At 39.2% G+C, this 16,946-nt stretch overlaps 1 protein-coding gene across 1 annotated transcript in view; it reads left to right on the forward strand.

The window, feature by feature from the left end:
* Positions 1–263: 263 nt before the first annotated feature.
* Positions 264–16,946, forward strand: part of TPH2 (tryptophan hydroxylase 2) — a 97,002-nt gene continuing 80,319 nt past the window's right edge. Inside the window, exons 1-5 of the mRNA XM_017510083.2 lie at positions 264–660; positions 3,100–3,249; positions 5,926–6,109; positions 6,218–6,318; positions 11,254–11,321. Of these exons, the coding sequence (XP_017365572.1) occupies positions 556–660; positions 3,100–3,249; positions 5,926–6,109; positions 6,218–6,318; positions 11,254–11,321 (608 nt within the window). The 5' untranslated portion in view covers positions 264–555. The remainder of the gene's footprint in view (positions 661–3,099; positions 3,250–5,925; positions 6,110–6,217; positions 6,319–11,253; positions 11,322–16,946) is intronic.

Raw genomic sequence — 16,946 nt, forward strand, 5'->3', positions numbered from 1 at the left:
ATCCATAAAAATTAAAAATGAAAAAGTCTGCCAAATGGTTTAAGGGTTCAGCAGTGCTGATCTTTTTAAAATTATTTTTCTAATTTTGTAAAGAAAGCACAAAATCTTTGAATTCACAGTTGCTTGAAGACTGAGGTCAACTTGCCAGTAGCAGGCTTGAGAGATGAGAGCTAACGTCAGAGGATAGATGGTTTCTTGTACAAATAATATCCTCTTATGTATTTTTCTCCACCACCTCCGCCCAAACGGCTACTCGACCTATGAAACAAATCGCACCATGAGCACAGATAACCCCAGGCTTCAGGTCTGTAATCTGACTGTGGCCATCGGCAACCAGAAATGAGTTTCTTTCTAATCAGCCTTCCATCAGTCTCCATTCATTCATATAAAGAAGCCCGGGGATGGGAGGATTCGTATTGCTCTTCAGCACCAGGGCTCTGGACAGCACCCCAAGCAGGCAACTGATCGCACGCCCCTTCCTCTCAATCTCCGCCAGCGCTGCTATTGCCCCTCTAGTCCCCCCTGCTGCAGAGAAAGAATATTACACTGGGATCCATGCAGCCAGCAATGATGATGTTTTCCAGTAAATACTGGGCAAGGAGAGGGTTGTCCCTGGATTCAGCAGTGCCCGAAGAGCATCAGCTATTTGGCAGCTTAACAGTGAGTACTACGTACCTGGCACTCTCTGAAGAAGTATTTTCTAAAGTAGTGACCATCTTCTCCTCACTATATGAATCCCTCTTACAGCGTAAGCACGAACACCTCAACTTTCTCCTTTATAATCTGTCTACCCTGCTTTCCTCCTGTCTGCCTTCAGTCTTCCTCTTCTCTCCGTAAAGTAAAGCGAGTGTGCTAATTACTGCGTGCTAAACTTCCTTTCCGCAAAGTTTGTAGAGAGTTAAGAAGTTCCTGAGCATTAAGAATGAGACATTGCATGATCCAATGTCTTAAATCTACAACCAAATAAAAGAGTGTGTAGAATCTTGAAAAGCCATTTATTATGAGGAGGAGGAGTAGGGAGAACAAATTAAATAAATTTCCACAGTTTTCAGAAGATCATTGTGTCTCCTACACCCCCTTCAGTTTACAAAGCCTGGTCTTTAAACACAGAACTATTATTTTCTGTTCTCAGTTATGGGTGCAGGTTATTAGAATAAAAGAAAGATTGGATTCCATTCAAAAGTTTTTCTGTGTTCCACGTTACTCAATTTTTTTTTCCAGTTTAATTGATGGAATAATGAAAGCAATACACCACTTGCTATATATTTAAGGGAGTTTTATGTTTAAAATATTTACAGAATAAAAGAGCAGTGTTTGCAGGACTTTAGATCCTCCTTTGAGGTAATAGTTGTGGGCTTTAATAAAATCCATGCGATAAAAATGTATCGAGGTCTTTGCCATTAAAAATATTAAATGGTATTTTATTACTCCACTATCAGAGTTTATCAACCAAATCCAATTCAGTCTGTATCATAGAATAATCTGTTTTAATATGTTCGAGAGGGTTGCATTGTATTGACATATCATCACTGATAAAAATGTTGAAAAGTAAACATGGCAACTTTTGTAGAATTATTTTAATCAATTTGCAAAAATGATGCCAAAACATAAATAGATTTTCTAACATTTAAATATCATGAATATTTGGAAGAGATATTACAAAGAAGAATTTTGAAGTTATAATTAACTGCCAGAAGGAAAAGAAAGCTCATAGTTATGGTTAATGTGTGACCCTTTCATATAAAAATGCTACTTATATATGTGAGATCTGTGTGTTATGTGGTGAGGAGGAGGCAGATGTTAAGAATACTGAGACATTTGAGCTTTTAACGACTAAATATACTGTCAAATGTCAATGTCTGAATAAAACTCTTCCCTCCCTCAAGTCATAAATAATAAAATCTTCATGTCTATTATATATAAATCTAGTGAGTAAGGCAATACTAATGTGTGAAAATAAAGCCAATAGAGAAATCAGAAGAAGACAATGACAAATAACTATTCACTGGGTCCCAAATCAAACCTACATTTGTCAGTTTCAGAGGATGTAGTAGGTTGGTATGATTGTATTAAATCACCATTTGCCAGGAGTTACTTCTATGTCTGCCCAATGCTGTATTTACATATAAAGAATATAAAACAGACCATCATAATTTTGCACTGACTGTCAAATGAAAGTTTCCAGCTTTTTGTTTTCATTTTGTTTCCTCCCATTCTATTCCTAAATAAAGTTTCCAGCTTTTTATTCTGCATTTCTGGCAATGGATCTGAGTTATTGGAATCTGTCATTGTTTTCTTTAGCTAGCAGGACTAATAGACATTACTTCATCAGGCAATATAAAATCTTAAGTTGCTGATAAAATGTTAGCCTTTTTCAATTTCTCAGATTTTACTGTTTGCTCCTAATGATTAACTGGCCAGGTTTCTTCCTTTCTTCTTTTTTCCTTTTATTTGTGGCTGAATTTTAATAGTAACTTTTCAAATATTTTCTGACACCTTTGGCCTTAGAGTTATACACTCATCTGTGCTAAACTTTTTCAGGTGTATTCACATTGACAATGTAGATCTAATTGAAGAAAGTAATGTTACCCATTAGTTTCTGGTCATGTGCTGACATAGTTCAGAATGAAATAAGTATTTTGTTTTTAAAATTTAATTGAAACTAAAATTATTGTCAAAAATATGTCTGATCTTATTTTTATTATGGTTAGTAATTAATTTAGTTTCCATATGATTCAACTAGGCTAAGAGATTAATTTTTATGCTATAAAATAATCCTAGAAAGGCAGGAATTGTTCATATATGATACTTCATGTTTTATGACAATCAGGTTTTCGTTGCTATGAAAGTGAAGCAAATCTGATCCCTTTTTAATTTCAACCACTAGATGATGTCTTAGACCACTGGAAAATAGTGTCCCAGAATACATTAGACCAATATTTATGATTGAAATTTATGAGTGACATGGCAGCTTCACCTTAAGTTTGTATAATCAGTGGAGCTTCCAGCTTGTGAATGAAATGTGTGGAAAAAATTAATTATGGAAGATTTGGAACCCTAACTAATATTTTGTTTTATTATGCTTCTACCTTCCTGAAGATAAATAAAGCTAACTCTGGCAAAAATGACGACAAAGGCAACAAGGGAAGCAGCAAAAGTGAAACTGCTGCTGAAAGTGGCAAGACAGCTGTTGTATTCTCCTTGAAAAATGAAGTTGGTGGATTGGTAAAAGCATTGAGGCTCTTTCAGGTGAATGTAAAATATCATTACATGATTTCAAAAGTGACTGTGTGCCTGGCTACAAACCTGTTATCTGCTATGAAACATTACTGAATCAATTTCTGGATTATGTGGTGAAAGAGTCAAAGGAACCAAACTTGATGAGGCTTTAATGGGGGTTTGTCTGTCAAACAATGAAATAAGCAGAATTGCATAAGCTGTGGCTTATTATTGCAGAGTTAGCTTGTTAGGAACTCTGAAGACTATTGACAGGTTAGGAGGTCAGTACTTCAAAAATGTGAGCTTCACACCTGAAAATGAAAACACAAGAGGAGCCAAACAGGGTATCTTAAGTAGCAAGAGCCTGCAGCTTGATTTGATTTGCTCAAATTTGAATGTACACATGTCCTAAGAGCATGCTTATTACAAAAAGCGTAGTAATACTAATACTCATGTATCATAAATAATAATAATAATACTCATGTAGTGTAATAATAATAATACTCATGTATCAGCACTTGGTATTCCCCTAAGTCTCATTGTTTATATGTCTTAATGTATCTTTTTGTAAATATGAGTCACTCTCCATATATATGTGTGTGTGTGTGTGTGTGTGTGTGTGTGTGTGTGTGTGTGTTTGTGTGTATAGTTGGGCTAGCTTTCCCCTTATCTTATAGAAATGCTGTAGCATCTTTCCAGGCCCAAATCTGTAGTTTGAACCTCAGGAAAGATCCCGGCTAGGGGTGAGGCTGGAAAAGCCCAGAAAAGCTGTTGTGTTCTTGCCAGCATACACCGAATGGTTTCTCTCTCCTTCAGCAAACACCCTCCCTTACAAATGCATTTTGTTTGGGAGCAGTGACTGTTGATGAGAGTTGTAAGATAAGGAGCCTAGCTCTGTGTGATGCCTTGGGCTGCTAGTGCAGTGGAAAGATAGCTGGAATTGCAGTCAGGGAATTCAGATCTGTGTTCTCCTGGCTTGGCTAAACACTAGCTGCTTCCTAGATTCAATTTCTTTATTTGTAAAATAGCAATAATAGTTCCTACCTAACAAGATTGTTGGGATGGAATGGTATGAGTGAAAGTGCTTTGTAAAGTATATAACTATGAGGCATTCTTATGATGCCTCCATGATGATCATAGCAGGGGAATGAGCAGCCTGATTTGGCAAATAATTTCTTGTTTTCTTTGACCTTGAAGAAAGGATCAGCCACCATAAACAGTGGTAATGGAAATCTGGGGAAATATTTTACAGATAATTATGTCATTCAAGGCTGTGTCCATACAGTGCCAAAGGCAGGCCAATTCAATTAGACAGCTGGGTGCAGTGAATAAATCCCTGGAGAAGGAGTTAGCAGCCCTGAGTTTTCACTCTGCTATCAGCTACTCATAGGGCCTTAGCTAAACCATTTAACCCATCTGGATCTCAGTTCCCCTAAAAATATCTATTCTGCTTCAACCAAAGGTCATTAAAAGCCCAAAGTGACACAATGTATGTGAAATCTCTTCAGCCTTAAACTTAATATTAATCTTACTATTATTATCAGCCAATTGAGAAAATATAACATTATTGTAAAGATTAAATAAAAACAGAAATAGAACATTTAGTTTCCTAGTCACAAGACCAGTTTCTTTATAGAGGAGAGGGTGCTGTTTGATTTGATACAGTTCTGGCACTGGAAACTACCTATCCTGTTCTTATGCTGAAAATTCTGAGATCATCTAGGATTGTGTCAGGAATTGTGATGATGATCAGAGTGTATCATCCGGAGTGAGAAGATGTCTGCTTGTTTGGAGGTGGGTTGGGATAGAGAGAACAGAGTCTTCAATTAAGTAAGAGGAAATAAAAAAATACATCATTGGAGAAATTCTAGTCTGATTTTTAAATATTAAATCACTGCCCTTATCTCTGAGATCCATCATAGAGTGATAGTTGCAGAAACGTGTCCTTGGTTGAAGCCAGTTTGAAGATTGCCAAAAGAGAACAATTATTAAGTGGTCCCATTGAGGGGTTATTATTATTTTTACCTTTTTTTCACCCTCCTCGCAATGGCCTGAGTAAGTTGTTTTCCTTTTGCCTTCAGAGATTCTCTCTTCACTACTTACCTTGTTCCATATGGGGAGAAAATGAAACACTAGTTTGGCTAGTGTTTCCCAAGCCTCAGTCATTTTCATACCACCTCCCCAGTTTCTGCTTGCCATTGGTACTATTTACCTATAAAAAGATTATAAAAGGTTATTTCTAAAACGTTATTTTAAAACTTTGTTTATTTTACAAGAAATCTTTATATTAGGGGTTTGAGTTTTAGTTATTTTTTTAGAAACATAAATCTGGATATTACATGATAATATAATAAATAATTTTTCCCCACATAATCACATGCCACCTGTGGGATGTGTACCACTCTCTAGGAAAGGATGATTTTCATAATTAAATACATTTTATAGGGCCATTATATATTTTAAATGCCCCTTCTGTTTTTCATGAGGCAGGACAACCTATTATAGAAGTATAAATATATAGATTTTTTTTTTATTAATAGAGATAATGGTTGGAAACATTTCCAAGTTACAGTCAAAGAACAAAGAGATTGTCTCTTCCTCCTTTGTGGGTACTTGGCACCTTGCTTAAGACATGAACAAGAAAAGCTGATGGCATTCCTTTTATTGTCCCCTGAAGGTGATTTTGAGTTGTTCATGTTTCCACAGGAAAAACGTGTCAACATGGTTCATATTGAATCCAGGAAATCTCGGCGAAGAAGTTCTGAGGTTGAAATCTTTGTGGACTGTGAGTGTGGGAAAACAGAATTCAATGAGCTCATTCAGTTGCTGAAATTTCAAACCACTATTGTGACGCTGAATCCTCCAGAGAACATTTGGACAGAGGAAGAAGGCAAGGGTGATCTTAGCTCATTGGGTAATTTTGCAATCTGACAAATATTGCAAAGGGGAAAATACAATCTGTGAGCTAATATTTTTGAACCTGCACTGTTTTCAACAGAGCTACAGGATGTGCCCTGGTTCCCTCGGAAGATCTCTGAGTTAGACAAATGCTCTCACAGAGTCCTCATGTATGGTTCTGAGCTTGATGCTGACCACCCAGTAAGTGTCCAGTAAAATCTATTCCTCACATGCTCTCTCAGCTCCACCCATGTGCCAGGTAGTGTGTCATGTTCTGTGCTGCAATGCTTTATTGTAGAACAATTTATTATTTATTCCCCATAACTGAGAGCAGACTTCCAAATGATAAAGCTTCTCTGGACACGTGTTGACTAGAAGCAGGTCAGAAGGATGGCATTTTCACATAGCATTTATTTTTGAAAGGGTTGGATAGAGGAGGAGGCTCTAGACCTTGGAGTATATTTCTGTGGAATTAGACAGCCTGAAATATACTTGCAGATGGTGACCCTTGGAAAAACGATGAACTGAAATTGATCACGCCTCTGGGAAACTAGGGAGGACTAGGTATTATGGGGCTCAGTAAGAGAATAAAATTCTTCTTGCTATTTTCTTTGACTGGAGGTAGTTAGGAGTAGAGTAATGTAGTTGACTTCAGTCTCAATGGAAAGGCAGAGAGCTTTAGAATAAAGGCTATGATGGAAGACATATCTCTTCCCACACCTACCCTGAATCTATCTACCATCATTCTTTCCTCTACTCCAATAAAAATGACCATGCTTAAAGAAATATGATACTTGGGTAAGCATTTCCCATTATTCTCCCCTTCCCCCCTTACATCAGTTTTTATTTAACACAAGAGACCTGAAACTTCTTTATGGCCAGAGTGAAGTACAGTTAATAGTCTGGGGAAGTAAGCTATGCACCCATTCATTATAGGCATTTTTTCCCACCTCCGGTGCCCCGTGGCTAAAAATGGGCAGATAAAAGAGTAAAACTCAAGCAGATCACTAATGCTTACAGGAAGCCTCTGTGGTCTGCAGGTAATAGTTTACAGATATTCCTTGTGTTTAAACTGAGGAAATCTTGGGGTTTGACAATGTGGCTATACTCTGTGCAGTGGCTCTCTAAGTGCGACCCCAACATCAGCAGTGTTGGTATTACCTGGGAACTTGTTTTAACAAGTCCACACTTAAGTTTGAGAACCCATGTTTTAAAGGAAACGATGACAACTTTAACACTAGGGAAATTTTCAACTAAACCAGTCATTTGACATAATATACCAACTCAGACCAATTCAAGTATACACCACTCAAACAAATGGTCAAACAGACCTAACTCAATTGCATTATTTTGAAAAGCCTAAGTTCTATCAAAGAAAACAGTGAGTTATATTTGCTAGCATAGTCTAAAATTTCAGAATATTTTCCAGTTACTCACATTTAAGGCTCTGAACATTAGAAAAACATTGAAAAATGGCTTTAAGGATCACCCATTGTCCTATTTCCCCTCTCCCAACATCCAGAAGGCATAAGAATTAGCACAGAAGCCTGATTCAGGAGCTAAGCTATACCCAGACTGCACAGATAACAGCTGTTAACTTGCAGGATGACCTTGGCCAAGTCCCTTTTCTTCTGCACCTCAACTCCTTTTTGTAAAAAGTGGAAATAAAATTGTTATTGACCTCAAAGGAGTGTTTGAAAAGCCTAGTTAATAAAACAACTGGAAAGCATTTGGCAAGAGTAAATGCTTAATTCCAGAAAAGGAAATGCTGTATTAAATCACCCAGATCAGTGCCCGGACAGTAAAGGGTTTTTTGGTAACCTCCTATTTCCAAATGCTCCCCTTCATCTAGTTTGAAAGTTACTCAACCTGGAGAGAGGAGTTCAGCCATTTTAATGGAACAACCACAGGAACCACTGACCTTGCTGAGAAAAAATTTATTTCAATACCCAGCATAAATTTTCCTGTGCTTAATTTTATTCCATTACTCCTAATTATATCCACCTTATGAAACCTTCTCTTATTTTCTGTGCAGCCACTTGAAATAATTGCAAGCACTTAGCAATCCCCTCTCTTGTCATTTTTTAAACTACATATATTTCTTTCATAAGCACACCAAATGTTCATTATGCAGGATTTCATGTTGGCAAATTGGTGTTTTTGTAAGTTATTTGATGAGGATGGAAAAGTTGTCTAAGTACTTTTTATGCCTGGGAGTAATCCCAGTCCTGAGACAAACACAGGGACCCTTGTGATAGGATACTTCAGAAGGGGCTTGGAATATAAGAGTAATGTTGCTGAGGCTCCCTAGAAAGGGCTAAATATCCAGGTTAGTGCCTCTCAAATTTTAAGAAACAAATCACCTTCAAGGTCTTTTTAAAATGCAGATAATAATTCTGTCAGGCTTGGGGTTCTGTATTTCTGGTGAGCTTCTAGACAAGACTTGTACCAGAGGGTCTGGGGACCACACTTTGAGGAGCCAGCATCTACACTTGGAAGGTCTTTTGGAGTGGGGTTCAACATTCACGTGTAAGGGGTTTGGTAAAAATATAGTATCTTGATGCTCATCTGAAGTCTACTGAGTCAGAACTTTCAGGGATGGCCCAGGAATCTGCATTTAAAAGTGTCTGCAGGGGGTTTTGATGAGATCTAAAGCTTGAGAACTAATGTCTTAATGTTCTAGCTCAGTGATTCTCAGCCCTAGCTTTCCATTCAAATCATGTGTGAAGAATTAAAAAATACTGATGCCAGGGCCTAGCTTTCCATTCAAATCACATGTGGAGGCTAAAAAAATACTGATGCTGGGAATGTGGCCAGGTTTGATGTATTATTTAAAACTCCCAGGTGATTCTAATATTCCACCAGGGTTGACCTATTTGGGATAGCTACTTGAGTGTCAATGTAAATTTAGCTGAGCACTTCAGGGTTCAGGCTGGGTCTTCAATTTCCTTTGATTTAAATTGAGAGAGGGAGGGCGGGTACTCTCTGGGTGGTAGGGTTGCCAGATTTAGCAAATAAATATCTAGCATGCCCAGTTAAATTTGAGTTTCAGAGAAATAAGGAGTAATTTTGTAGTATAAGTATGTCCCATGCAATACTTGGGACACATTTATACTAAAAAAATTATTTGTTGTTTATCTGAAATTCAAATTTAACAGGGTGTCCTGTATTTTATCCATAACCCTATCCCTGGCTTCGGGTTCAGAGTGGATGACCAAGGAATGCTGTTTCTCTGTCACTGCTAGCACAGCTAGCGTCCCCATTTTACTTTGCCAGTCCATGGTTCAATCCAGGAAGCTCTGGATCGCCTACAACATTTGCGTAATCACTGCCACACTAAGCTAATGAAGCATGATGAGTAAATCACTCTCTTGCGTCCTTGGAAAAGGTGCAGGTGTTTGCCGAAGAGAAGCAGTTGAGATTCTTCAGGAGGCCCAGCAGATTATGATGCCGTTACCATGGTGTCCAGTCTGGCAGGAACGGGGGAACAGATGCTGTTTTTTTCACAGGATGCTTTTCCTTTTGTCATGGCCTGTTTTCTTTTTGAATGATAAAGGTGCTTGGAATTCTTTGGTTTTACCATGTCAAGTAGCCTGGTTTTCCTAGTGAGTGTTGAAACAAGTACTTTCTAGCATGACCACATCTACCATCTACAGCAGGAGACCTTTTTAAAGGGCACAGATCTATTTGTGAACGTGGTAACTATTTATTATTATTATTATTATTATTATTATTTTTTACCAAATGCCCAGACTTCAGGGACAGTAGTAACTATTTTATAAAATATTTTATATAGACATTTTAGGACTTCACCAGCTGCCTGTGAACCCCAGTTAAAAAACCCCCAATTCACAGTAAAAAATAATTGCTAGTTTCTTGGATGGAGGATATTTCATTTCTACATGGAGTTAAGGTGGTCTTGGGGCATTTTCTCTCTCCTCTCCTTAGTAACCCTCTTGTCATTCCTGAAAGAAATGTTGTTGGCAATGGAAGTTCTTCATTTCTGTCCTGCAGACAGCCCTGTGATTTCTAGCCTCGAGGCCAGTTCTCTTCAGCAGGACAAGAGAGTGGGGCGATTTGCTAATGAGTTTGAGATTCCTCTTGAGCAACCCATCTTGCAGAACTGTCTTAGGTACAGCAGAGGTAGTCTAGGCCTTTGTGGGCCTCACCCTGTTCTTTCACTCTCCAAAGCCATGATCCCAGTGGCTTGTCTCCTTGCTTGTCCTCCATTTGTAGTAAGACATTGTGTCCTGGTTATCCTTCTGGGTTGCAGGGCTGTAGAGGTAGACGTTAAATTGGAACAATTGCTTCTGGGCTTCCAACAGCTGGAAGAAACATCCCTGGGAAGAACTGATTGTCTCAAAGTGTTTAAAGGAAAGGAAAATGTCTAGTCTGTTGACAAGAGGAGAGATTTTTGAGTAAACCAAGAAGTCCTCTTGGGAGGATTTCACTTGACTGAAAAATGACAGACATAATGTTTAATTTCCCAAGTGGTCGATGATGGATAAAAATCTTGAAGTTGGCTAAGACTAACTAGAATTATAAGAAGTCAGAGTGGAGTGGTAGGCTGCTATCCTGTGCATGAATTCCCTAAAATTGATTTTGCATTGTGTGGCTCTAGTCATAAAATACAGCAAAACCTCTTTAATTTGTACCAATTTGGGAATGTGTTGATTATTCAAAATGTTAGAATTTATAATAAATGTTACATTTATTCGTTATTCATACAAAGCAATTAAAATTAGGTCAACTTACTGAATAATCATGTTAAAGGGATCTGTTTTAATGAATAGGATAGGATTAATTTGTGATTAAGATCAATTACATGCAAATGATATTTGAAAACCTAAAGGTATTATTCACAATATCAATATGCTCAACTAAGTCATTCTGCTTACTTAGTGGAAAGGTAAACTTCAGCCTTAATTGCCACACATCCTAAATTAGTACAGCCCCAATTTAATGAGGTTTTACTATAAGCACAATGTGTTTCTGTCTGTGTCATCAAGATGGTCATCCTAGGATAAGATTTACATATGAATTGAACACTCAATAAACACGACAGTGATTTTCTTTTAGGCCTTCTGCAGCTAATTTTCAGTACTTTGTAAAATAACTTAATCTCTTGTGTTTAAGGGATTTAAGGACGATGTCTATCGCCAGAGAAGAAAGTATTTTGTGGATGTGGCCATGGGTTATAAATAGTAAGTACCTGTATAACTCTTTCTTGTCACTGGCTAGTTAGGAAAAACGCACGCTGTGTTAAACAAACCTGTCATCTCTCCACGTTAACTTTTGCAGAAGGCATGCGTGAACCATTTTAAACACTCACCAACTCTGTAGGCTTTAAATGCCAACACTGAGGTTTGACATCTGGGTATAACTGTAAAATAATGAGACCCACGGGCCACACGCCAAGTGCCACATTTACACCATTGTGTTCCCAATTCCACCAAGGCAAAGAACCATTTCTGTGCACTCTGCAGGTCTCAGGAACTGTGTTTTAATTTTAATTTTACTTTAGCCTTGACTTTTCAGTAACCTCCTTCAATCTCCTGCTTCTCCAGCGAAAGTAGAGGATTCAGCAAGAATGATGAAAGGGCTCATTTAAGGAGCTGTAATAGAAAAGACATGTGCTTGCTTTACATGGAGAGGAAAACTTCCTGTAAACTGCAGGGGATATGAAGAAGTTTCACACCCGTTCCCAGGATTGGGATGGAAAAGAAGAACCTCACTTTTGGGAGTGAGGACTGTGCATGATGCTAAGTGGCAGTGACAGGATGGGCTTGTGATTGGCAATGATGTTGTGTGTTGACTGCAGGCCACGTTTAGAATAATGCAGTGGTGGTTAGGCCTCGGTTCTACTCACGCTAGTATGACTCATAGATCATCACAATGCTCTCTTTCCTCTGGCTGGTATGTGATCAGCTACAGGAAACTTGTCATAGAACAAAATGTAAATCCATACCCCTACTAAGGGAAAGATTCGTCCTACCCCAATTAAGAGTAGGTGTGAAACTTGACTGTCCTGAGAGGCAAATTTGTCATTGGTGAAGGTTAGGACATTATGTATGTTATAGAGGGTCTCAGTGTGGGCTTTGTTTATAACAAAGAATTCGACACACAGGTGCTTAAGACAAGTGAGAAGATTCTTCATCTCACTTCCCATTGGGCATCCCTAGCTTCCTTTGATGCTTAGGTGCTCTTCATTTCATCCTCTCAGGTCCCAGGCATCCTTCATCCCTTCTCCACCACATTTAGGAAAACCATGTTCTTAAAAACCGGGACTACATGGCACATGCCCTTTCACGTGTGTCTATTTTCATCTCCTCTGTTCTAAGCAGCTTCTTTCCCCGCTCTACTGTGACTTAGGATAATTCGCAATATCAGCATGCACTTGTTCTAGCCCAAGCCCAACCTCAGGCCCCCTTCTTACCCTTGGCATCACCACCCACTAGCCCCTTCTCCCAGTGTTTCCTGATTAAATTGCCAAGAGAGGACTCAAATGGGCTGAGCTCATGTTTTTCACCCAGGCCTGATAATGGTTGTGAGCCTTACAATTAGCTCCCCCTGGTTCACAGGCTCCTTCTATGGAATCAGGTCATGACTGTAAAGGTGGATCCTTAGAGGGGGTGTGGGCAGGACAGTTCTTTGTGGCATGACCTGCCAGAACATGGTAGAAGCTCAGTGCCTGGGAGAGCCTTATCCTTTAGATAAAGTAGATAGCTTTGTCACTCAGGCTGCCTCTTGAGTAGCTGGGACTACAGGTATGTGCCATCGTGCCCAGCACTTTTTTTTTTCTTTTTTTTGAGATGTGGTCTCGCTTTGTCGCCCAGGCTGGAGTGCAGTGGTGCAATCTCGGCTAACTGCAACCTCCACCTCCTGGGTTCAAGGGATTCTCCTGCCTCAGTCTCCTGAGTAGCTGGGACTATAGGTGCACACCACCACAGCTGGCTGATTTTTTTTTTTTTTTTTTAAAGACAGAGTCTCGCTCTGTCTCCAGGCTGAAGTGCGTTGGTGTGATCTTGGCTCACTGCAACCTCCGCCTCCTAGGTTCAGGAGATTCTCCTGCCTGAACCTCCCCAGTAGCTGGGATTACAGATGCATGCCCCCACACCCAGCTAATTTTTGTATTTTTAGTAGAGACAGGGTTTCATCATGTTGGCCAGGATGATCTTGATCTCTTGACCTCGTGATCTGCCTGCCTCAGCCTTCCAAAGTGCTGGGATTACAGGTGTGAGCCACCATGCCCAGCCTGCCCAGCTAATTTTTTGAATTTACTTTATGTATTTTTGACAGGGTCTTGCTGTGTTGCCCAGACTAGTCTCAAACTCCTGGGCTCAAGTGATCCTCCTGCCTTGGCCTCCCAAACCGTTGGGGTTATAGGTGTGAGCCACTGTGCTTGGCCAGAAAATGCATTTTATATGTAAATGTTCTATGTTTTATATATGTGTGTGTGTGCATGTGTGTGTGTATATGAAATGACATGATTTTGACATAGGATTTTGTTAGCATAATGACTAAAGGACTAGCTCAAGTTTTGCTTATTTCTTCTTGATAGAATTCGAAAGCTGGACAAAGGCAAGCTGATGTTGTGGTGACACAAGCAGAATATGAGTCATTGAGTTTCAAGGAGCATTGATAATAAGGAGTCATTTGGTTTTATAGGAAAGATATTTATACGGAGAGAACAGAAAATGGGCATATAGTCAAAATGATGAGAGTGAAGTTCTCAAAGTGTTAACAAGAGTTTGTGTTTGCCACCTTTGCATAGCTAAAGAGTAAAATGAAGCTGTGATATCTGTTGAGAAAAAAAGTAGAAATTGGAGAAACTGGTGGACATTTATACAAAAGAGGGCTGGATGGAGCTGGTGCATTCCAGGATCTGGTCCCAGTTTGGAGGGCTGGGGAGTGCTAAGGTTCAAGGGGCTTAGCTCTTAGTAATTGACAGTTCAGAATGCCAAGATAGGCAGAAATGGCAAATTTATCATCTTATAGTGGGAAACAACCCTCACAGGACTCACAAAATCATCCCTATAATCATGATAGCAGAGGAAGCCAGATTATAACCTTACTTGGGGATGCAGAGTCGAAGCAAAAGGTGTTTACCTAACAGAGTTGAGAATCCAGGGCATGATAGCCCTCTCCCCTGGATGGTGCTAAGCCCAGACTGACTAGGCAGGATAACGGCATGCTAAAAAACTGCTGTATTAGACTCAGACTGTCTGGGTTTGTGTGCATTCCTCTGCGTCCGACCTGGGTGTGCAACCTAATTGTGCCATGACCTCTGCGTCTGAGAAGTGTGTCCAACAATAGGACCCATTTCCTAGGGTTGTAGTAAGGGCTGAAAAAGAGAATATATGTGCTGCACCTAACACGGAGCCAATGTGTTCTTCAAAATAAAGAACATATGACCGAGGATTATAAATGTCACTTGTATTATTAGGTTTAATACATCTCCCCTGACCTTTTCCACAGGCTGTCTTTCATTTCCAGTTGACCTACTGTTTTCTTCTTTAGTGATGTTAATATATTGTTTATGCTGCCACTTAACCAAATAATGTAGCTCAAAACGTTCTTGGAAGAAACTGTTTAGTTTTCCATTGAAACGCTGTTGCATATACAGAAGCGTTTTGTGTTGACCCACATTCCTCTTTATAAAGAGATTTCATAAAAAGCAGTCATATTCCTCCTCATCCCCTCCCCCCAACTTTTTTTTGCACATAGGAAGCTGCCAAAATACTAATAACAGATTGCCAGTACTTCTTGTGAGTGGATGGACAAGGGAAGGTGCCTACCTAAGGCAGTGAAATCAGGGAAGCACAAACCCAGGACTTGTGGGAAGCAGAGCCAAGGATCATTTCTTAATGCCCCTCTTGCTGTCATTGTTAAGGTTTCTCTGAGTATGAGTTTGAGGATGGGTAAGAAAGAGCCAGTCCTCTGTGTCACTTTTAAGCTCAGGTGCCTGCTACGATCCTGGGGTGGGGGGCGCAGACACTAACAAATTCCAAACGAACCTCGGCCATTGTCTCCAGGCTGCCATGTAGCAAGTAAGGTTTCCCTTCAGTTCATAGGAAACAGAGATGCAGTTTCTAATTGAAATAAGTATATAAAGAAGAATGATGTGCATACCATAATTGCTTAAAATAACTTCACTTAAGTGTGCAGTAACCCAATTTTCCGAACTGACATTTAGAATCACTTTGTCCAAGGAATAGATCATTTGAGACTGGGGTAGTTTCGAAAAATCTAGCATATGTGGTCCTTGCAAATATAGTTTGGTGATAAAATTAGGGGCCATTGTGACGGGGGAGAACAATTCAATTCCCTGTTGATAGTTAAGACTTTCTGGACAATGAGAAGAAGTCAAACATATGGTCAGAAATGCATAGAAAGATGGAGTATGGATATTTTGGGGTTGTAATAGAGGTTGGCAGAATGTAGTCTGAGGTGTCTAAAGGAAAGGAAAAGGAAAAGAAATGCAATACAGAATAACATATATATTGAAACCACAGCCAAGAAGCTCTCTGGGGGATTCGTGTTGAATACTATATTTTCTGTGATCGTCTTGAAAGGATAAAGCAGGGGGGAAGAATAAACACAAGCAGAGAAAAATGAAAAAATTCCACTCTATGATGAAAAAACAGCAGGCTCAAAGTCTGTATTACCATGAACCCGAAAGAGGAGAGGGAGCGGGAAAGTGCCGGCATGCTGCGAACTGTCAATAGATGCCACTCTGGCGAGCTTCTGATTGACAGTGCTGCCGAGAAGCATGATTGATTACCCAGAGGCCCACAGCTGCCTGCAGACATGAGTGTGGGACAGCCTAATTGCCTCACCAATAATAGCACAGGAAATATTTGTTAGTGCAAATATCATTCTTCATAGAAGATTTGAGAATGAACGCCCTGGATCGAGAGGACACTGTTTCTAAAATCATCTGTGAGAGAATGTCCAACAGGCAGATCACGCCTCTCCTCCCGTGCCCAAATAAAATAAATTCTAGTATAAACAGGAAAAAAGTACCCCATGATTAGATAATGTGATGTGCATATAGACTTGCAGTTCAGAGGAAATGGAAGTGCGTGGGGGGCAGATGGCATGTGGAGGAAGAGGAAATTATGACTGCGATGTTGTAGCTGTGAGGTTTGTCTGACACTATTCAGCTTTTTGTCTTTGGTGCCTTCATATTTTAATCTTGGCATTAACTTTGCTGCATTTCTGTGAATTTCACAATTACTATATTGTTGGGGGAACAATCAGTAGTACATTTTTTTCAATTGACTAGAAATAAACACATTTTTCTTTTGGGGGCTGTTATAATAATTATTCCTCAACAATATGCATGCATATTTAATTTAATTATATTTTTGGTGGGGATGGTGGTAGTTATTTCAATCCATCTTATTCTCTTGGAAAGAGGCCCCAAGCTCTGACTTTAATTATGCCACTCTTGTTTGCTTAAATTGATTTTGAATATTATTGTGATTGTGTTTTATTATGAATGTACTTATTCCGGGTTGAAATTAAGGCAGCACATGAACCTCATGCTCTTCTCATGGGGCTGCCTTCTCTTTGATTTATTTATTTTTATCCATGGAATCTGAAATGTAAATAGGTAAATTACAAATGTCAATTGGCAAGGTAAACAAGAGTTTCAACATGTCAGAATTTCCAACTCTAACCTAAATTAGAGTTGGAAAATTCCCTAATTTGCCCAGAGAACTCATTCGATTTCAAAGTCAGGGATCCACGTCATCCCTTAACATTGCTCAGCCTCAATTTTTCTCCTCTGTAAAATGGAGATAAAAATATCTCTTTTGCCTCTC

This window comes from Cebus imitator, unplaced genomic scaffold (genome assembly GCF_001604975.1).
Source record: "Cebus imitator isolate Cc_AM_T3 unplaced genomic scaffold, Cebus_imitator-1.0 Scaffold429, whole genome shotgun sequence".
Lineage (NCBI taxonomy): Eukaryota > Metazoa > Chordata > Mammalia > Primates > Cebidae > Cebus > Cebus imitator.